This window comes from Chiloscyllium plagiosum, chromosome 34 (genome assembly GCF_004010195.1).
Source record: "Chiloscyllium plagiosum isolate BGI_BamShark_2017 chromosome 34, ASM401019v2, whole genome shotgun sequence".
Taxonomy (NCBI): Eukaryota; Metazoa; Chordata; class Chondrichthyes; order Orectolobiformes; family Hemiscylliidae; genus Chiloscyllium; species Chiloscyllium plagiosum.
The window spans coordinates 34355379-34378667 of record NC_057743.1 but is presented as its reverse complement, the minus strand read 5'-3'; the positions used below and the strand labels follow the sequence as shown (position 1 = coordinate 34378667).

At 45.1% G+C, this 23289-nt stretch overlaps 1 protein-coding gene across 1 annotated transcript; it reads right to left on the bottom strand.

The window, feature by feature from the left end:
• Window positions 1-401: 401 nt before the first annotated feature.
• perm1 (PPARGC1 and ESRR induced regulator, muscle 1) lies at window positions 402-12117 on the bottom strand. Its single transcript, XM_043676133.1, has 4 exons — window positions 12029-12117; window positions 8413-9729; window positions 1407-1520; window positions 402-574 (listed from the first exon to the last, which is right to left on the bottom strand). Exons 2-4 carry the CDS (start codon window positions 9725-9727, stop codon window positions 468-470), a joined length of 1536 nt encoding a protein of 511 aa, XP_043532068.1. The 5' UTR covers window positions 9728-9729; window positions 12029-12117; the 3' UTR covers window positions 402-467.
• Between the last annotated feature and the right edge of the window lie 11172 nt (window positions 12118-23289).

The window sequence follows — 23289 nt, the reverse complement described above, 5'->3', positions numbered from 1 at the left end:
TAATTACTTTTCTGCTCATTGCAGTATTATATCTTCAAGAAAAAAATGATAATTTGTATTGTCTGAAGAAAGTATCCGGGCCTCTATCACTTCCAGTATGCCATCGCACATCCTCGTATTAAACTGATCAAATACAGTCATGGCCAGGGATTTGACTGACTGTGGAACAAAGCACTTTTCAATGCCACAGCCAATTTTTGCCACATTTGAATAAAATACCAACCCCTCCCCATCAAACTGGCCCAAATCACACATGTTAAATACAAAGGAGCAGATGCCAGCACTGTACCACAGTCAAACAAGCGATAACAGATAGTTGCCATGTTTTACAACATGGATAAGAGAGACGTGAAACCAGTTTCTGAGTGGCTAATGTACAAAGTTACAGGCAAACACTTGGATTTTGTAGCATTGTTTAATTTTGCAGCTTTACAAGTTGAATTCTGGAAAGTTAATTTTTCTCAGAGTTATTTTTGTCCAGAGTCCTGGAGAGCCAAGAACTTAGAATTTTCCTTTTTTGTACGTGTCCTAAAGTATCTTATGGCAGAGATAGCACTGATATTCACCAGCAATGCTGCAAAAAAAACACAAAAGGAAATAAGATGTTGGGACGTCATGTTACTGTTGTACAAGACTTTGGTTTGGCTGCATTTGGAACACTGTGTTTCAGTTCTGGTCACCCTGTTATAGGAAGGATGTTATTAAATTGGAAAGGGTGCAAAAAAGATGTATAAGGATGTTTACGAGACTGGAGGGTTTGAGTTATAGGGAGAGGGGGAAAGGTTGGGATTTTTTTCCCCCTGATGTCTGAGATGTTGAGGGGTGACCTCATAGAGGTTTATAAAATCTTGAGGGGTGTAGATAAGGTCAGTAGCAAAGGTCTTTTTTCTAGGGGAGGGGAGCGCAAAACTAGAGGGCATTGGTTTAGAGTGAGGGGGAAAGATTTAAAAGGGACCTGAGGGGGAACATTTTCACACAGAGGATGGTGCATATATGGAATGAGCTGTTAGAGGAGATGTTAAAGGTGGGTACAGTTACAACCTTTGGACAGATACATGGAAAGGAAAGGTTTAGGGGATATGGGCCAAACACAGGCAACGGGGACTTATTCGGTTTAGAAAACCTAGTCAGCATGGACGAGTTGGGCTGAAGGGTCTGTTTCTCTGCTGCAAAACTCTACAATGATGAGCTCAGCTGAAACATGCTTTCTCATTTCTGTCCCCACCTCATGTGGTGAAATACTAGTCTCCTGGGCTCCCAAACACTATCTACTACATCAGAGGGAATTGGTTTAGCTCAGTTGGCTGGTTGGTTTGTGATGCAGGGTAATGCCAACAGTATGGGTTAAATTCCCACACTGGCTGAGGTTACCATGAAACATGTACCTCCACTGCTTGCACACTCACCAGCTTTCCACATATCTGACTGAGAAGCTGCCGATTTCATAGCCCAGGAAGCGCAAACGAAACAAAATAAACAGAAATCTTTCCGAGTGCGGGCCAGACAGGAATGTCCTCTCCCTGAGTGTAGAAAGAAATAGTTTTTTAACTTGGATAATCAAATTTAGAATTCTTCTTTGCACAGTGAACAATTGAAATGGTTAGTGGAGCTAGAGATCTTCAAAACAGAGAGAGTTGCTTTACTGAGACAGCAATGATTTGGATAGGGTGAATGTCCAATTGCATCATATTAGATACACTTTTAACTTTTAGATTTGAAACACTGGGGGGATCAGAATGAGTCAGCCTTGCTGTTGCACTGTTGCATTGATTCCATGTCAGACAAGCAGAGTACCTTTGAAATAGTTATATGCTGTCGTGCAGTATGATTGCATTGCAGTATGATATTTCCCACCCTCAGTAACTCTTTCAGTACAGTGGGATCACTGTAGTGTGTTCACTGTCATGGATTTCTGATGAAGGGATTATGCCTGAAATGTCAATTCTCCTGCTCCTTGGATGCTGCCTGACCTGCTGTGCTTTTCCAGCATCTCGATTCTGATCTCCAGTATCTGCAGTCCTTACTTTCTCCTAGTAAGTCAGTCAGTCAGTTATGTGTATGTAATGTAGAGTAACATCAGGAAGCACAGAACCCCGACTATGTCTGAGTCTGCATAAGCAATGCAAATAGTTAGTGTTGCTAATAAACTTCAAGACATCCATCTCAACAAAAATCTGATGTCTGTGGCATATTTCACATGAGCTAGCACACAGACCACATCACGCAGCCAGTTAGTGACAACTAGTTGGCACTAAAATGTGGAAAAGGCGGTAATAGCGTGGAAGGTTGTGAAGCATACTTTTTCCAACAATCATTTCTCGTTATCCACCTGGATTCAGATCTGAACTTAACAAATCAGATTGAAGTATTGTATGTGTACTGAAGCAAGAAATACTTGTGAGTGTTCTCTCTCTCTTTAAAATAAAATAGGAGGTCACGGCTTATCTGTTTACCCGAAACATCGACTTCTCCTGATGCTGCCTGGCCTGCTGTGTTCTTCCAGTCTCCTGTCTGTCCTTCCTGATGCTGCCTGGCCTGCTGTGTTCTTCCAGTCTCCTGTCTGTCCCTCCTGATGCTGCCTGGCTTTCTGTGTTCTTCCAGTCTCCTGCCTGTCTGCTTTTTGTTTAGAAAGGCAGCTCCAATCTACCACAGCTCTTCTAGAACAAAATACAGCCCACAACACTAAAATACGAAGGTTTTGTACATTTAAATCTGTATTCAAGCATCAGTTAATTCTGTCGTCCTGCTTCTTTGAAATGGGGCAAAGGTTTTAAAAAGCACGCATGATGTCATTAGTCAATATTTGATCCACAGTCTGTAACTTTTAAAGAAAGCAACAAGAAATAAAATTGCAAAAAAAAATTAAAATTGCAGCCCTGCGCTGTAACACAGGTTTTTATAGTGACATGTTTAAAGAGTATCCAAAGCACAATAAAGATGGAAAGCAAGAATGGATTGGCACTACATTGATATTTGGTCAAAATTTCAGTTATTTAAACCGTGCATTAATCTTTTCTTCATCAAATCAAGTATAAAGAAAGACAAAACATCAAACTCCTTATTGCTGTTGGAAACAAGGGATTAAGATGAGTTAACTCATCTGCTGTTCCTTCAAAGATCCTGAAAGGATATTCCAGATTTGAAGTTAATCTTCCAGATTTTAGAGGACAAACTTAAAATTCAAGTCAACTTCAGGATACACTGACTTGAGATCATGTCCGACTAGCAACTACCAGGTGAACCAGTCAATCAGTTCATCAACATGGGTATTAATATAGAGGTTTGGACTGTAATTTCATCAAAGTTTACTTATTTGAAAGGTTTATGGCACTGGTCATTTACTCTAGATGGACAATATGTGCTAAATGACCAAAGTGCATATATCATCCCAAATGCATTTTACGAGGGATCTATGCAGAAAACTGCACAATGTTGTGCAGTCCACACATGACAGGATATCTGCTTTCAATGAACTTGACATCGCACATGTTGGAATCATCCTCCTTCAGTGTCAATACAGTTTCTCAGTGGTGTACATCTTTTATATTGTTGAAACTGTAGGACCAATGATTATTGGTTATTCTAGCAGAATAGAAGGATCTGCATATTATTATAATTCAGGAGGTACAAAACCTGTCAGTTACAACACTGAAGATTCCAGACTGCAACATTAAAGACATCATCAACCTCAACAATAATGAGATTGTATCTTTCCCGATGAAATCCTCACTGAGCCAAGGTGAAAGATTGTGACTGCTATTTTCTATTTCCAAGAACACAATTATATTCTGGACACTGACTCCTTCAGCAAGTTCCCTTTGGTATAACAACTCAAAGATGACACCAACACAATCGTCATTGACACCTTTAAAATTCTTGTATGTGAGCGGGTATCGCTGGCAAGGCTGACATTTGTTGCTCATCCCTAATTGCATTTGTTTCTCATCCCTAATTGCATTTGGACAGATTGACCAAATCAGAGGGCAGTTAAAAATCAACTACATTGCTGTGGGTCTGGAGTCACGTGTCGACTAGACCCAATAAAGGTGTCAGGTTTCCTTCCCTAAAGGACATTAGTGATCCAGATGGGTATTAAGTCAATGGTCATGTGGTTCCCATTAGGCTGACTTCTAAAAACAAATGCTTCATTGAATTCAAATTTTAACCACCTTGACATGGTAGATTTGAACTCATGTCCTTGGAACACCAGCCTGGGTCTCTAGATAATTAACACAGTGTCATTAACACTATGGTACAGCTCCCATGTGAGCTAACATAAAGAGGGCATTCAGACCTTAGCATATTGTCAATAGTGTTTGACCCAAGAAACCACATCTTGGTAGCACATCACTAACAACAGAACACTCAAATGCTCATGCCTTGATGATCCAATCAATGAACAATCTCAAAGACAGCTGTCCATTACACAACAGGCTGATTGAAGGTTAGCCTTTTGGTACATATTCTGGGTTCATTTTCTCTGGCAGTGCCACAGTTAATAGGTTTGTGAAACATTTCCTTTCTACACTATGGAAGCATAGTTGTAAAGCAATGTAGTCTTATGACTGCAATAGAATAATGTGGACAAGTCATCAGAGGAAATTAAACCCTGAAGTGTTGGCATTTTCTCAACCAGTCCTGGGACACAACATGCTCACAGCAACTGCAAATATATCTCAAGATGGAGAAGCTGTTTTGTGATTAGAGTGTTTGTTGGTCTTAGTGTGGCATGAGAACTGGTAAAGACAGAGTCAACCTGAGATGTGATGGTTCCTACAGACAAACAGCCTGCAATGCTCACTGTGAAGAATGAGAGCAATCCAAGATTTCAGGCTGCAGAAAACCTAAGTGACTTCAGGAATGATGAGCAGACAATTGGAGGGAAAATAGTTCAAACAGACCTTCCTCTCAGACGAAAGGCCAGGCTTTCATAGTGCTTAACTAAATTACCGCGGAAAAGTTTTTTTTCTGTTCAGGCAGGTTGAGGGAATAAGCCCAGAGTCTATCTCAGTAGGAGTGGGGGTTAAACCTTTAGCTTCAGAGCTAATTGGAACCACAGTACCACAAGTTAGGCATCTGAGCTGGTAAATGGACCGCTGATAGGGATGCAAACTGTGATAAACATCAACTGCTCCTGAAGAACAATAAACATCTTGAGAAATGCTGAGCATTCGATACAAAATTACTGGGCTTCCTATGCAAAGAGTTGCCCCTGAACAAGTGTTACAGACTGGCACAATCCAAAGTCCAGGCCTACACGCTGAAGGAGACACAAATGAGGGGAGCCACTGAAATGTGCAAAGCCCATTGAGCTCCTCTTGCCATACTACACTGAGAAGCCAGAAACTATATAAAACCCTGCGGGGGCTGCACGTTAAAACTGAAATATGTTCTACAATGTAAATGTAAGTTATAATTGCAACTGCAAGTGCAGTGAATCACCTCGGAAAACCATATACTGGACTGAAATATAGAAATCTGCATTTCCTGTCTGGCAATGTCAAATTTGAACATTTCTTAACATACTATTACAAATTATCTGAATTAAGTGTATTTTTGGAATAAATCAAAATAGGTGAAGAATGGAACTCAGAGACATGCAGGAGACCAGAGTTGTTCTTTCTTTCAACCTGCAGCCTGTTTAAGTTTGTTCAGTTGACTGAATAGTCCTGAAGAGAACTTGTACTGTCAGGTCTGGTACAGCTTAGGATGTGTGCTCAGTACATTCCTGCAACTATCAGTCACATCAGTTAGGTTTTTGGGGTTAGCCTATCCCTGACAGGATAATTATCCGAGAGCTCAAAGTTCAAATACGGACATCATTTTACTCTCTCTAATTAATCTAAGCAAATGAATTAATGCACAGCATATTCACATACAGCAATTGAAATCACTTCAGTACTACTTCCCTAACACAGCAGCCTCATTAACACTTCTGATGCTAATAATAGGTTAGGAGCCCATGTTCAAGTCCCACCAGTCCAGGAGTGTGTGTGTGTGTGTGTGTGTGAACAAGTTGATTTAAATATAAATTTCTCATTGAATTTGTTCGAGGAGATTATGACTTTGCCTTTCAGAACGTTTCTGAAGTCCTTTCATTTTCTGCAGGGACTATCTCCTTGTCAAACTCCACAACACAGTTCACCTGGCCAAGGTTGCCTTGTAGGCAAAGCCCAGTGCTCATATGCTCCCCATTGCCCTCAATACCAAACACATCTGAAACAACTCCACAGAGGCCGGTATCCCATCATCAAGCCATCCTTTATTTACGTGCACTCAGTACTTGTCACTGGTCTGGCTTTCTCAGAGCCGGCTCTCAGAGTGAGCAATCATCAAAAAGGCAGGCTGAGGAAATTCAGCATGTCCATCAGGACCCTCACTCATTTTTACAGATGCACCATGGAAAGCATCCTATCCGGATGGATCACGGCAATTGCCGGATGGTAAGGAACTACAGAGAGTCGTGAACACAGCCCAATCCATCACGCAAACCAACCTTCCATCCTTTGACTCCATTTACACATCTCGTTGCCACGGAGATGCAGCCAACATCATCAAAGACCCTGCCCGCCCTGGTTAGAATCTCCTCTAAACTCTTCCGTCAGGCAGAAGACACAAAAGCTTAAACACACGGACTAACAGGTTCAAGAACAGCTTCATCCCTGCTGTTATTAGACTGCTGAATGGACCTCCGAAATTTCAAACCTAATGTTGACCTTGCTTTCTATGCACCTTCTTTGAAACCGTAACTTTGTATTCTTCACTCTGTCCAAACACCCTATGGCCTTTGATCTGCTGCACTGCATGTAAAACAAAACTTTTCACCATACTTAGGTACTCGTGACAACAATAAATCTAATCAAATCGAATCTGTCAGCTAGAGCTCCCTGATTGGACCAGGTTAATAGTCCCAATCAGGGAACTCTTATTCTATGAGGTCCACCTGGCTGACCTCATTACAAACACTACAACATCAGAGATCGCAATTATCTCTTTCTCTGGGCATGTCTCTGTTTGTCGCAGCTCACCTCTGAGTCAAAACCCTACGACTTCCTAATGTCCTGGGAGCTGAGGATTCAGCTAGTGCCACATCTGAAACCTTCTGAAGTTTAATTTAATGAAGTTTAATGGCTGATTCTAGCGATTCAGTAAGTATGTTAATGAGCTTGTAGCAACTGTGATATACCAACCAACGCTAACATAAACAAGGGCAAGCAATGGACCAGTGGTATTATCACTAGACAATTAATCCAGAGACTCAGGTAATGCTCTTGGGCCCTGGATTCCAACCCTGTCAGGGTAATGGACCCGGCATTGATCCTTGCAGCACACTACTGGTGCGAGGCCTCCAGTTCGAAAGCCACTCCCCACAACCACCCTCTGTCATCTGCCTTTGAGCCAATTTTGTATACAAATGGCTAGCTCTCCCTGTATTCTATGTGATCTAAACTTGCTAACCAGTCTGCCATGCGGAACCTTGATGAACACTTTACTGAAGTCCAGGTAGGCAACATCCACCACTCTACCTTCATCAATCTTCTTCGTTACTTATTCAAAACACGGAATCAAGTTAGTTATACATGATTTCCCACGCACAAAGTCATGTTGACTCTCCCTAATCAGTCCTTGCCTTTCCAAATACATGTAAATCCTGTCCCTCAAAATCCCCTCCAACTACTTACCCACCACTAACACTAGGCTCAGTGGTCTATAGTTCCCTGGCTTTTCCTTACCACCTTTCTTAAATAATGGCACCACATTAGCCAACCTCCATTGTGACCCATAAGTTAAACAACCACCGGTCACGTCCAGCCAATGAGAGAGCAGCCCTATAGTCTGACAGGACGATGGCAACTTTAGTTTTACTTAATAACTTTGTCAAAAACAGAAAGTGCTGGAAAACCTCAGCAGGTCAGGCAGCATCTCCGCTGTTTCTGAATTTGGTATCCTGTGGAACTCCAAGATAGGGTTACATTGAAATGGAAACATTAACTTTGCTTCTCTTTCAACTGATGCTACCAAAGCTGCAGAGTTTCACTGCAATTTCTGTTTTAGTTTTGGATCTACAACATCCACAGTATTTTGCTTTAATCAAACCAGTTGATTAGGTCATTGGTTGATGCAAATCTAAAGGCAATTAGTCACCTTTCAGAAAATTGAAAGGAGTGAGGGTGAAAGTGCAAAGACATGCATAGGAGAAGCTTGTAGATGAGTTGGATCTCTTGTTGCTGTTATGAAACATGTTTGAGCGCACTGCAACCACTCAACTGTTAGTGGACACGAACAAACAATTTAACAACATACAGCACTTCAATTCAGCCTTTTCCCAGACACGTTTGTTGCACCAGTCAAATTAACTTCTCAACACCTACTTCCACACCAACACTGATTAGTATTCACTCAATAAGCTACCTCGCTGTATGGTGCTCTCCATCATTGTCTGACTTGCTTCACCTTCTGAATATTTCACTAATGCATTATTTAGTGATCCAAGGTCAGGATTGCCAAAAGCCTTTGTGCTTTCAGATGTGTTAGAACTCCTGGCAGACACCAGTGCTGTTTGACCTTGCTGTGTTGGATGTAAGTATTTATGTACCAAAGACTTAATGATAGTCAATAAATTAAGTTTCCTTGGTTGACGGCTCCCTTGTTTCACACGCTTGAACATGGAAGGCACACGCAAGAAAAGTAAAGCATTGTCATCCATTTCCTCTCCAAAGTCCTCGTAAAAATACTCATAAATTTCAGGGCACGTGATGGAATAATCATCCTCAAGTTTCCCTTTTGCAGCTGACACTAATTCCAAACAAGGTGAAGGGTCCCTGCTTATTAGAAATTGATTGTCCTTTGACACAGGCACAGAAGCCTGTGCATTGAAATCCTCTTCTAACACACTTTGAGGCTGAGTGCCACTGGGGACAACGACTTGTCCATATTCATTGTGTTGGCCCTGGAACACTGTACTGTCCCACAGTTCTGGGAGGGCCTTGGCAGCTTGCTCACGTGCCTGTGTGCATCGAAATCCAACATCTAAATGGTCATCCTTGGCCATCTCTATATCGCTCTTATAACAATCATGGTCCAGCACATTTTCGACATAGCTGTCCATGTCCAGCATGACACTGGGTCTAGCGCAGGCACTCCCATCGTGAGACTGGTGAACCATGGTGGGAGTGACAGAATTGGATGGATGTGTAGAGTACGAGGATTCGGAAGTGGAACTGTGAAGATATTGCGGTGTTCTCGAAGTATGGAGACCTTTGCCAGAAATCAGGAAACGCTGCCTCCCAGATGGATTGCCGCTTGATGTCATGTGACCAGTGGCCATCAGAAACTGGTTAACGATTTCCAGCTCCACGTCTTCTTCAGCAGCAGACAAGACATCCTCGGAGGGGTAAGGCATGCTGTCGTGCTCTGGAGGAAAATGCCCGGCCAAAGTGGGTGTGCCTCTGCTCTGAAAGATTGCCTGTCCCTCTTCCCTGTCTATTCTCCGCGTGCACTGTATGGCCACGTCCACTGGGCTAGGGGACTGGCGAGATCGGCTAAGGTTGACCCTCTTGCTCCTCTTGGGGTGAGACCGTAAGATCTTCTCCGAATCCTCACTGAGGTCGGAATCTTCCGAGGTGGCCAGGGAAGGTTTTAGGATGCAACGGCACTCCTCAGGAACGCTGTCGAACAAAGGCCAATCTCTCTCACCCTGGTGGAAGCTGTAACCAAAATCATCCATATCTGAAACCACAGAGAGTCGACAATTTAGCAAAGGAAGTGGGCACCAGTTGGAAGGATTAAAGAGCTGGAATTAGTTGTGCGCTTGCCGGTTCAGAGATTGTAGATCGACTGTCCCTCAGCACAGAGGCACATGCCAAAGTGTGTGGCTACACAGAATGCACGGTGGCTCAGTGGTTAGCGCTGCTGCCTCACAGCGCCAGGGACCTGGGTTTGATTCCAGCCTCGGGCAACTATCTGCATGGAGTTTGCACATTCTCCCCTTGTCTGCATGGGTTTCCTCTGGGTGCTCCAATTTCTTCCCACAATTCAAAAATGTACAGGTGAATTGGCCAAACTATATTGCCCATAGTGTTCAGTAGGTTAGGTGCATTGGTCAGGGGTAAATATGGGGATGTGTCTGGGAGGGTGACTTTTTGTTGGGTCGGTGTAAACCTGTTGGGCCGAAGGGCTTGTTTCCACACTAGGGATTCTATGATTCAATGAAATGTGCCTATTGCCACGTTGGTTAAGGCGCATGATAGCCATCTAGATGTTAGACCCATTGCACCAGTGTCAAACCCACTTGCTAAGCTGGGTACATACTAGCCTTCCTGGAGCACCAGCACACCAACTGTTCTGAAGTAATTGGTGTAAGCTGTCACTCACCCTGGGCTCCACCAATGCCCATTCTCTCCAGCTCTCTGCCAAGCTTCTCACATCCACTCTACACCACCCGAAACCTGAATCTGTCTAATGCCCTCAAACATCATCCCCTCCCCTGACACTGGTGAGCAGGTGCACGCTGTAAGAACAAGCTGAAACATTCAACATCTCCGAGAGCTCATTGTGAAATGCCACCACTTACAGACTTAAACCATCGACGTGATTGAATTAAATGGTTAGATGTCTTGATTGTGGGCAAGTTTTGGCTTTTACATTTCAGCGAGTCTTGCCCGCCCCAAACACCTGTCACAAGATGGAGCAAAGGCAGTCAACAATTGTCCAAAATGCTAACGTGGTACAGAGCTCCTCCCAGAAGAGAAAGTAACCATCCCTTTATCCAGCTAAATCCTGTTAGTGTGAAGATCATTACAATGTAGCTGGTCGTCCTCGGTTGATGTAACTGGAGAGACCCATTCTCCAGCAGTTCATGGAGATGGGCTCTGAATGGACAATCCCTACTGTCATGATGCTTTGTTCGCTGACAGTTTGCTCAATTGCCCCATGATTCCCTCGTGGGCAGACAACGCACACTGTTTACTTGAAAATGAGACCGAGTCAGGAGAAAACTGGAAGCTGCCTGACCCCTGCTGGCTTCCGAGATGGAAAACCCTGACGTCAGCTGATACCCTGACCCAAAGCAATGCACCTTGGACATCAAACTCTCCCAAACCCAAGGCAGGCAGGCTGAACATCACATCCTGCTAGATGTACAAGGTGCATTGCAAAACTTCACCCAGACTCCTTCCAAACCCACAACCTCTGCTGTGTTGGACAAGAGCAGCAGTTATATGGAAACATCTCCCCCTGCAGTTTCCCCTCTGAGCCACACACTATCCTGAGTTGGAAATAGATTGCTGTTCTTTCACTGTCACTGGGTCAATATCCCAGAAACCTCTCCCTTAATAGCATTGTGGGTCCACCTTTCTTTAGGTGCATTCACAGGATGTGGGTGTCACTGGTCAGGCCAGCGTTTAATGGCCATTCCTAATTGCGCAGAGGGCAGCTAAGAGTCAACCACATATGCTATTGGTCTAGAGTCACATATAGGCCAGACACACCGAGAATGGCAGATTTCCTCGCCTAAAGGACATTAGTGAGTCAGAAAGATTTTTACATTTCCCCCAAGTGGATTGCAGCGGTTCAAGAAGGCAGCTTCCATCACATTCCCAAGGGTAATTAGGGACGGGCAATAAATGCTGGCCCAGCCAGTGATGCCCACATGCCCTGAATGAATAAAAACAAAGACCTCACTCTGCGAATCGTTGTACAATTTTCTAGTTTACAGAACGCTATGTTTTGAGGCCTGCACAGACTCTTCAGGGATTGTAATGAGAGTGGGCAATGGGAACGTGGATTGTCTGAGTCCTGCACTATCTTTAAATGGACAAAAACTACACCAGGTTTGTGACTGTCTGGGGAGTAGTTGATATCCAAACCTCAAAGCTGCAGCAGGCTGTGAGTGACATTGAAACATCACCTACTCCTGAAATATCTTAGCAAATAGAGATGGTTAATTGCTCCTTCTTACATTGCTGTTCTATCATCAAATAACATTAGCAACTCATTTAAATGATTTTCTATTCGAAAAATTACTCACCTTTGCTTCCTACAACAGGCACAAGATACAAAGGGCAGGGAACTGAGCTCCCACATCTACGTGTGCACTAACCCAGAGTTTGACCTTTGCTGGGACACACTGTCCTTTACTTACAGTAATATCAGATTATTAAAAATAGACCTGACTGTGATCACATGGACTGCGTTTGACTTTGCTTCCTCTAGTGTGATAGTCAGCAGTGTTATAGCATTACAGTCCACTAATAGAAATGACACAGGAAGTCAATGTGGTTCTCGATTAATCCAGGGATATTCTGGCGTTCTGCACTTTCCGTGAGGGATTTCTTTTGACAGGGGGTAGCTGGGGGGCTCCTGAGGTAATTTCTTTTCCTTCATTGACAGGATGTGGACTTCACTGTCTAGAACAGCATTTCTTACCCATCCTGAATTGCCCTGGGGGCAGTCAACTGTGTGGGTGTGGGTCTGGATTCACACGTACACTGGATCAGGTAAGGAAAGCAGTTTCTGTTCCTGAAGGATATTAGTGAATCAGATGGATTTTTCCAACAATCGACCGTCGTCATCATTAGAGTCTTAAATCCAGATATTTATTAAATTCATGTTCTACCATCTGCCGTGGTGGGATTTGAGACCAGGTCCACAGGGTGTTACCTGTGTCTTTGGATTAGCAATCCAGTGATAATACCACTCAACCATAGTCTCTCTGTCATATGAATCTAGAGCGTAAGCAGAGGACACTCAGCCCATCATGAGGAGTGTGGCCAAATTATAGCTTTCCACCATCTTCATCTGACGCTGTCACCACCCCTGGTGGAATAAAGGTCATCCTGTGACATGGGTTTGTAATTGGTTAGGAGTTAGAAACCTGCAGTGGGCACAAAGAGAGTGTTCCCTCGTTGGTGACAAGATGTGTTGCCTGAGGGATTTGAACTGGGCCTCAAAACCTATCCCTAGTGCAGGGACTGACTAAGAGCTGTAAGAACGACAATACTAAGGACCATGTTTCCGAAAAGACTTTGGAAAAGGGTACAGACGAGTTTATCAGGGGTAAGGGACTTCAGTCATGAGGAGAATCACAGAGTCATAGAAATATACAGCACGGAAACAGACCCTTCGGTCCAACACGTCCATGCTGACCAGCTTCCTACATAAATCTAGTCCCATTTGCCAGCACTTGGCCCATATCCCTCCAAACCCTTCCTATCCATATACCCATCCAGATGCCTTTTAAATGTTGGAATTTACCAGCCTCCACCACTTCTTCTGGCAGCTCATTCCATACATGCACCACCCTCCTCGTGAAAAAGTTGCCCCTTATGTTCCTTATAAATCTTTCACCTCTCACCTTAAACCTATACCCTCTATATCTGGACTTCTCCAACCCAGGGAAGAAACTCTGTCTATTTACCATATCCATGTCTCTCATGAGAGATGGAAAACTTCAGACTATTCCATTTGGAAGTGAAAACATTAAGAGATGATGCAATGAAGTTTATGAGAATGATCCTGAAAATGAGAAACTTTGGTTCTGAGGACAGATTGGCGAACTTGGTACTCTACTCCTCAGAGAGAAGGCTGAGGGGAGATTTGTTGGAGGCTTTCAAAGTCATGAGCAGGTTCAACAGAGTAGCCGGAGTGAAGCCATTTCCAATTGGAAAAGGACAGAGAATGAAAGTGCATAGATTTGAGGTGAAGTGCAAATGAAACAAAGTTGATGTGAAAATAACTGTCTCACACAGCGTGTTGTTAGGGTATGGAATGCACTACCTGGAAATGTGGTGGATGCAGGTTCCATTGAGACATTCAAGAGGGGCATTGGATGGCTATTTGAAGAGATATAAAGTGCAAGGGTATGGGATAAAGGCAGGAGATTGGTGCTAGGTAATAATACTCGCTTGAAGAGACAGTGCCATTATAATGGGCCTCTTTCTGCACAATCAGAATTTTGTGATTCCGTGCCCTATTGGAGCTTTCAAAATGAAGAAAAGTTTTGATAGAATGGCTGTAGACAAACTATTCCTTCTTTCAAGTGGGGCTGACCTATAGAGGTTTATAAAATCATGAGGGACATGGAAAGGGTGAAAAGCCAGGGTAGGGGAGCCCGAACCTAGAGGGCAGAGGTTCAGGCTGAGAAGGGAAAAAGGGATCTGAAGGGCAACCTTTTCACGTAAAGGGTGCTGCGTGTATAGAACATAGAACATAGAACATAGAAGAATACAGCGCAGTACAGGCCCTTGGGCCCTCGATGTTGCGCCGATCCAAGCCCACCTAAACTACACTAACCCACTATCCTCCATATACCTATCCAATGCCCTCTTAAATGCCCATAAAGAGGGAGAGTCCACCACTGTTACTGGCAGGGCATTCCATGAACTAACGACTCGCTGAGTGAAGAACCTACCCCTAACATCAGTCCTATATCTACCCCCCCTTAATTTAAAGCTATGCCCCCTTGTAATACCCGACTCAATACGCGGGAAAAGGTTCATACTGTCGACCCTATCTAACCCCCTATGGAAGAGGCTGCCAGAGGAAGTGCCGGAGGCTGGTACAATGACAACATTTAAGAGGATATTTGAGTATATGGATAAGAAGGGTTTAGAGAGATATGGTTTAAGTGCTGGCAAATGGGACTACATTACTTTGGAATATCTGGTCAGCATGGAAGAGTTGGACCGAAGGGTCGGTACAACTTTATGTCTCTACGATTTTCTGGGTCAATACCCAGCAGAGAGAAGTTTAAAATCATTGGTGCAAAATCTGGAGGGCAGATTAGAAGAAATGTTGTCACTCGGAGAGCTGTCGGGGCTTGGAACAACCAATTCTGTGAAGAATTTTGAAAGGGAGTGTGACAGGTATCCGAGGACAAGAAATTTAGAATTTCACGGTCAAAAAGCCAGAAGGTGAGGCTAAGGACAACTGTTCTCTCAAAGAGCCTGCATGGGAAAGGATGAGCTGCATGGTCTGCTAGACTAATTCAGAGGCAGCTTAGAGGCACTAACGTTGCTGTGGGTCTGGAGTCACATGTAGGCCAGACCAGGCAAGGATGGCAGATTTCCATGTCTGAAGATGATTAGTGAACCAGTTGGGTTTTAATGACAGTCAACGATAGTTTTATGTACACCATGACTGAGACTAGCTATCCTGATTTATTGAAATAATTTATATTTCTGCCACTGTGAAGTTCAGACTTTTGTCACTCACCCTCACCAATAGCCTGGTAAAGGTAAAACTACCCCAGGCTTACCAGATGATAGGACTGCTCTTTCATTGTAGAAAGACACTCACAACTGCTGGAGGTGTTTAAACCTGTGGGTCACCACACCTCAGGCAAGAGGAGAGGTTGAGAAGGTGAGATTGTTCTGGTGACCTCAGCTGGTGGGGGAATTGAACCCATGCTTTTGGCATCACAATCCTGCCATCTGGGCCACAACGAATCAGACCACAAATTGGAGGAACAACACCCCATCTTCCGCCTGGGCAGCCTACAACCCGGAGGACTCAACATCGAGTTCTCCAATTTCAAATAACCTCCCTCCCAATCCTAAATTAGAGTGGTGCTGGAAAAGCACAGCAGGTCAGGCAGCATCTGAGGAACAGGAAAATCGACGTTTCGGGCAAAAGCTCTTCATCAGGAATAGAGGCAGGGTGCCTGCAGAGTGGAGAGATAAATGAGAGGGGATGGGGGTGGGGAGAAAGTAGCATAGAGTACAATAGGTAAATGGGGGTGGGGATGAAGGTGATAGGTCAGAGAGGAGGGTGGAGTGGATAGGTGGAAAGGAAGATAGGCCGGTAGGACAAGACATGGGGACAGTGCTGAACTGGAAGTTTGGAACTGGCGTGAGGTGGGGGAAGGGGAAATGAGGAAACTGGTGAAGTCCACATTGATGCCATGGGGTTGAAGTGTTCCGAGGCGGAAGATGAGGCATTCTTCCTCCAGGTGTCAGGTGGTGAGGAGCGGCTGTGGAGGAGGCCCAGGGCCTCCATGTCCTTTGGCAGAGTGGGAGCGGGAGTTGAAATGTTGGGCCACAGGGTGGTGGTGTTGATTGATGCGGATGTCCCAGAGATGTTCCCTAAAGCGCTCTGCTAGGAGGTGTCAAGTCTCCCCAATGTAGAGGAGACCGCATCGGGAGCAATGGATACAATAAATGATATTGGTGGGTGTGCAGGTAAAACTTTGATGGATGTGGAAGGCTCCTTTGGGGCCTTGGATGGAGGTGAGGGAGGAGGTTTTACAGTTCCTGCGGTGGCAGGGGAATGTGCCAGGATGGGAGGGTGGGTTGTTGGGGGGCGTGGACCTGACCAGGTAGTCACGGAGGGAACGGTCTTTGTGGAAGGTGAAAATGGGTGAGGAGGGAAATTTTTCCCTGGTGGTGGGGTCCGTTTGGAGGTGACGGAAATGTCTTCGGATGATGTGGTTTATGCGAAGGTTGGTAGGGTGGAAAGTGAGCACTGGGGGGTTTGGTCCTTGTTACGGTTGGAAGGGTAGGGTTTGAGAGCAGAGGTGCGGGATGTGGACGAGATGCGTTGGAGGGCATCTTTAACCACGTGGGCAGGGAAATTGCGGTCTCTAAAGAAGGAGGCCATCTCGTGTGTTCTGTGGTGGAACTGTTCCTCCTGGGAGCAGATATAGCGGAGGCGGAGGAATTGGGAATACGGGATGGCATTTTTGCAAGAGGTAGGGTGGGAAGAGGTGTAATCCAGGTAGCTGTGGGAGTCGGTGGGTTTGTAGAAGGTGTCAGTGTCAAGTCGGTCGTCACTGATGGAGATGGAGAGGTCCAGGAAGGGGAGGGAGGTGTCAGAGATGGTCCAGGTAAATTTAAGGTCAGGGTGGAATGTGTTGGTGAAGTTGATGAATTGCTCAACCACCTCGCGGGAGCACGAGGTGGCCCCAATGCAGTCATCAATGTAGAGGAGGAAGAGGTGGGGAGTGGTGCCGGTGTAATTAAGGAAGATCGACAGTTCCACATAGCCAACAAAGAGACAGGCATAGCTGGGTCCCATACAGGTGCCCATGGCTACCCCTTTGGTCTGGAGGAAGTGGAGGATTCAAAAGAGAATTGTTAAGGGTGAGGACCAGTTCGGCCAAATGAATGAGAGAGTCGGTGGAAGGGTACTGTTGGAGATGTCAGGAGAGGAAGAGACGGAGGGCTTGGAGGCCTTGGTCATGGCAGATGGAGGTGTAGAGGGATTGGATATCCATGGTGAAGATGAGGCATTGGGGGCCGTGAAAACGGAAGTCTTGGAGGAGGTGGAGGGCGTGGATGGTGTCTCGAACATATGTGGGGAATTCCTGGACTGGGGGGATAGGACAGTATCAAGATAGGTGGAGCCCTGACTCCTTTCCCAGCCCCTCCCCCCTCCCTTCCACTCCTCCCTGCCATCAACTGGATTCATTCCTCCCAGTGACCAACCAGCTTGTACCCTCTACCTGTTCTTCACCTATCCCCACTTCACCACCCTGCCCCCTGCCACCCCCTTTATCTGCAGCTCCCCCCCCCACACCCGCCCAGTCCTGAAGAAGCGTTACACCTGAAAGGTCAACTTCGCCACCTCCTGATGTGCCTGGCTTGCTGGGTTCCTCCAGCCTCCTGCCTGTCTACCTTGGATTCCAGCATCTGCAGTTCTTTTGTCTCTATTCCAATCAACTGACCACCATCTAGAGTCCTGGCTTACTGGCCCAGTGACACTCCTCCCAGGTTTGTGCTTGCGTTATCAAACTTTGAAGAGAGCTGCAAATCATTCGCGTAAAGGAGCCAACTCATTGACAGGGAAACCAAGCCCAGGTGAGTAACATAAATCAAACATCCCTTCTCCGATACTAATTTGTATTGTCAAAACCTTTCCAAAAATGATATGCCATCACTGGAATCAATGAAGGCAACAGGAAAAGGATGGGGAAAGAAACAGCTCCTCTCCCTAAAAATTACCTCTCCAAGTTGATAGTTTTACAAATCATTTCGTGTTAAGTCTGAGTTTGTTACAGGCTACAGTTCAAGAGCTCCCCCTCATGGCACTTTTTTTTTTAATCTTCACAGCTGACTTGAACCACTTAGAGCAACTACCTGCATTTACGTAGCACCCTTAACATGGTCAAGCTACCCAACACACTTCACAGGAGTGTGGAAAACTTACAGCATAGGAAGAGGCTGTTCAACCCTCTGGTGTCTATGCTGGCTGAGAAAGGAGGGAACAGGCTGATCCCACTTACCTGTCCTTGGCCACATTCGAGTCAATGCAATGATGGTTTCTACCACTCTCATTACTTCAGGACCCTCTGAATGAAAGAAAATTCCCCTCAATTTCCCGCTGAGTCTGTAGGAGGAGGATTAATGTCCTTCTCCACTCTGCCAAGGTAAGCGGCACCATCTTCTCTTTGATGGATCACACTCACTCTATCTCTGCTGTCACACACACACTTTCCACCCAGGCTCATTCTCTACCACACTCACTATTGTCTCCAACATCTTCCCTCCCTCCCATCACCCACCCCAACCCCCAACACCGCTAACCCTGCATGCCCTCTGTTCTGCCTGCCACCTACTATCATCTCCCTTAAGCCTTGCCCTTTTCTCTCATTCCAGGAAAAAAGCAGGGCCCACTAGATGAGGGGGTGTGTGTCACTTCTTTCAAAAGAGAAAACAGAGATCAGTGCTATCAGGTAAGGGGCAAGGGTCAGTGTCTTCAGGTGAAGAGGCATGGGTCAGTGTCTTCTGATGAAGGGGCAACGGTCAATGCCTTCAGGTGAAGGGGCATGGGTCAGTGTCTTCTGATGAAGGGGCAAGGGTCAGTGCCTTCAGGTGAAAGGGCAAGGGTCAGTGCTTCAGGTGAAAGGGCAAGGGTCAGTGCCTTCGGGTGAAGGAATGAAAGTCAATGCCTTCAGATGAAGGAGCATGGGTCAGTGTCTTCTGATGAAGGGGCAAGGGTCAATGCCTTCAGGTGAAAGGGCAAGGGTCAGTGCTTCAGGTGAAAGGGCAAGGGTCAGTGCCTTTGGGTGAAGGAACAAAAGTCAGTGTCTTCAGGTGAAGGGGTAAGGGTGAGTGCTTTCAGGGGAGAGACCAAAGTGTAGTGATTGTAATGAGGTCAGCGAGGTAGACCTCATTGAACATGAGTTTCTGGATTGGGGCTGCTAATCTGGTCCAATCAGGGAGCCCTCACTGACAGATATAAACAGGGACATGTTCTCTCTGAGAGCTGGATCTGAGGGAGCTGGATCAGTGTCAAGGACTCTCCATGAGAAAATAAAAGGTGACTTGGTGATGCGATACTGGCCTCTGAGGAGTTATTTCAGTGGCAATGAGAGTAAAGCACGTTTCTGAAGAAACTAACTTATAATAGTCGTCTTTAGCTTGAGGTAAGCATTTCTAGCATCATGCCATTGTTTTGGAAGCTTGACTTGTTTGATCCTGCTGTTGAAGTCTGGGCCCAGTACATGGAAAGAATGCATTAGTTTTTCTGAGTAAATGACATTGGGGTGGCTGACAAGCAACGAGTAATTCTCCTGATGGCTTGTGGACCCACAGCTTTCTCGGTTATTAGTAGCCTAGCTTTCCCTCAGTCACCAGACACTAAAACCTTTCAAGAGTTGATGGATTCAGTTAATGAATATTATGATCCCAAGCCTCCATTAATTCTGAAATGCTATCGTTTTCACTCAGTAATTTGAGAACTAGGGGAATCTGTAAGAGGAGTTTTGACTAGGTTAGGCAATTGACAGAGGCACATGTTACTTTGGCTTATCCCTTAATGAAATGCTGAGAGATGATTTGGTATGTGGAATGAAGGAGGTAACCATGCAAAAGTGCCTGCTCGCTGAAGTCCATCTGGACTTCAAATAGGCACTACAGCTCGTTTTATCTTTGGAAAATGTGGCAAGCAGAGCATATGGGTTGCAGGGTATTCCCATGGAAGTGGACACCCTCATCAGTCCGGCTGAGCTTGGGGAACATCCCTTGAGCGAAGACAATTGCATGGCCTCACTCAGGACATACCCTAAACAATGGGACTCTAGGACTGCCCAGAGCAAAACCCCGAGAAATAAAATGCCAAGCCTTGGCCAAACAGTTAAAGTTTTCTTCAAGATCTAGGCCATTGTAGTTGCTGCTGGTATGTGAAGTCGACACAGCAAAGGAGTCTTACTGTACCTGAACTGAGTAAGAAAACTGACTGGTCGGTATTCAGGAGACTGCACCCCTGGAACGTCCACCTACACCTGCTTTGGAATGGTTAAATTGCTTAGCAACAACCAAATCGGAACCAATCAAAATAAACCTCTGGTTCAATGGTCAACACTGACGTGGCATGTTCATTGCTGCAGGACCTGGCTCAGTGCTAAATATCCCTGGAGGCATTACAAGAAAAATAACTGGTCTATGTTGTTAAACCCAGAGGGATAGGGATTTAATGATTGTAATTAAGCCAACGAGATGGACCTCATACAAGATGAGCTCCTTGATTGGGGATGTTCAATTAGCCCAATCAGGGAGCCCTGGCTGACAGATATAAACAGGAGTGTCAGAGGTTCTATTCACTCCGACAGCTGGCTCAGGGGGAGCTGGATCAGTGTCAAGGACTCTCCCCGTTTAATTAAAGGGTGACTTGGTGACAGGACACCAGCCTCTGTGGAGTTATTTCCAGAGGTCAGTGTCTCCAGTTGAAGGGGCAAGGGTCGGTGTTCTCTGCTGAGGGACAAAGGTCAGTGTCTTCAGGTGAAGGGGTAAAGGTCGGTGTTCTCTGCTGAGGGGAAAGGGTCAGTGTTTTCAGGTGAAAGGGCAAGGGTCAGTGTTTTCAGTTGAAAGGGCAAGGGGTGATGTCTTCAGATGAAGGGGCAAGGGTCAGTGACTTCAGGTAAAAGGGCAAGGCGTGGTGCCTTCAGGTGAAGGGGCAAGGGGTGATGTCTTCAGGTGAAGGGGCAAGGGGTGATGTCTTCAGGTGAAGGGGCAAGGGTCAGTGCCTTCAGGTGAAGGGGCAAGGGTGATGTCTTCATGTGAAGGGACAAGGTCAGTGCCTTCAGGTGAAGGGGCAAGAGCCAGTGCCTTCAGGTGAAGGGGCAAGGGGTGATGTCTTCAGGTGAAGGGGCAAAGGTCAGTGCCTTCAGGTGAGGGGGAAAGGATCAGTGTCTTCAGGTGAAGGGGCAAGGGGTGATGTCTTCAGGTGAAGGGGCAAGGGTCAGTGCCTTCAGGTGAGGGGGAAAGGATCAGTGCCTTCAGGTGAAGGGGCAAGGCGCTATGGCAGTTGAATACATTTAATTGCACAATTTACTCTGCGCATTTCACCCTAATTATGATAAATGGTGAATTTGTTTAGAACGTAAACATGAGTGGGGTCATAGTCAAATCTAACAGAGCTAAATAAACAGCACATCAGCAGGAGTCTTTTTAATTTCTTCTTGGAAAGTGAGACTGTGTAGGAAGCCTTACTGTCTGTGAATATCTTGAGTATTGGTTTCAGGCCATGAGAACATTCCTTTAAGTTGTTCTTTATATTTGTATGAAACTACATTTGCTTTTGCCAAAGAAACCTTTATCTCGGAACTGATAGTTGTCTTGCAAACATCCACAGTTTCATGGGAAATGGTGACCATCCCTGTTCACAGAAACTCCTAAGGCATGTTGAGTCTTGCAGCTAAACCGCAATGCTTATAACTGAAAATATTGGTATTCCAGGACTATCAGGTTAAACGTGGCTCACAGAGTTGGTTTCTTTGTCAGTTTGCTTCTTGTCTATAATCTAACCTGTCCGAAAGAAGGAGCACTGTGCACTCAATATCTTCCCAATGCCTTGGACTGAAGGATGAGTTGATGGAGAGAATCAGATTTAATTTCATAAATTTTCTTTATTTTATGATTTAGTTCCAGATTAGTTATGCCTTTCAAAGCTTCAGGCGTCTTTATTTGTTTGATTTTTTTTGTCTGATGACAATGATTTCTCAATTTCTCAAAAACTCGATATCTCTTTTTGGTTACTTGGATGTATGTTTCTTGGCATCTTCCTTCATAGGACTAATCAAAATTAATGGACAGACTGTGAAATAGCAGAAGGATCACAAGGTGCATATAAACACATCACTGTGGATCTGGAGTCACATGTAGGCCAGACCAGGTAAAGATGGCAGATTCCTTCCCTAAAGGACATGAGTGAACCAGATGGGGTTTTCCTGACAATTGACAATGGATTCTTCTGAATGTAAAAGTCCCATTGGGTCAGTATACATGAGCAATTAAGCCTGTGTGGATTAGGCATTTCTTATTGTAGTATTTGGGATCTTGAGGGTATAATATTAAATGCTTCTTCCACTAGAAATCACCTTGAATATAAATGTGTGCCAAGGTAATTTGCCAATAGAGACAGATGTGGGATAGCCTTTGGAGGGTGAAATCAGGCAGCAGGAAATGCAAAACCCATCCAAACAGTTGGATTCAAGACAGATGTTGAGTGGAGAGGGAGGTCAGGAGATATTTTAAGTTGCTTGGGAATTTTGCATTGGAAAAAGTTGTTTCTATGTGTAAACCCATCCTTACAATGTTGCCAGCAGTTGGCACACATTTCATCCTGTCTGACCTTGTCCAGCAGTCAACTCTGTTACTGGCAGCAATGATAGAAAGAAATCAGCAATGGGCGTAACAGGGAGAAAGTGAGGACTGCAGATGCTGGAGATCAGAGTCGAGAGTGTGGTGCTGGAAAAGCACAGCAGGTCAGGCAGCATCGGAGGAGCAGGAGGATCAACGATTTCTGATTAAGGGCCTATGCCCGAACCGTCGATTCTCCTACTCCTTGGATGCTGCCTGGCCATGCCGTGCTGACTGTGGTGTGCATTATTCTGCCTCAGTAGATTGGGAGCTAATAACTGGCTCCAGTAGCCTGAATGCAAAAGTCTAACATTGAGACCCAAGTGTGTGGGTGCTGCATTGTTGGAGGTGCAGTTTTCTTTTGATTTGGCATAAAACTGAAGCCTCAGCTGTTCTTATAAAGAATTCTACAACACTCGGCAAAACAAGAGCAAAGGTGAAGTCCAGGCCAATGTTGTTTCCACAACCAACATCATCAAAACGAGATTTTTTTGGCCATTTTCAGATTACTGGCTGCAGAATTTGGTCAGATTGGTTATTGCATTGTCCTGAAGCTCACCAGTGACCAGACTGCAGGAGCTAAATGTACAGAACTCCGGGAGTGAAGTTCTTTTTGAAGTCATGTTATGTTTTCCTTTGGTAACTCATTTTGTTTGCATTCAGTTTTCGTATTTGCGGCATTTTAGAAAGTGAGGGGAAGCCGCTTACATTT

What these genes read in the sequence shown, in the direction of transcription:
- perm1 (XM_043676133.1), bottom strand. Translation starts at nt 9,727, where the DNA reads ATGGATGATTTTGGTTACAGCTTCCACCAGGGTGAGAGAGATTGGCCT. An exon ending in GGAGAGCACCATACAGCGAG is followed by an intron (nt 1,521 to 8,412) that starts GTAGCTTATTGA and finishes TTCTACACTCAG; the next exon opens with GGAGAGGACATTCCTGTCTG. An exon ending in GTCAGATATGTGGAAAGCTG is followed by an intron (nt 575 to 1,406) that starts GTGAGTGTGCAA and finishes TTTTTTTTGCAG; the next exon opens with CATTGCTGGTGAATATCAGT.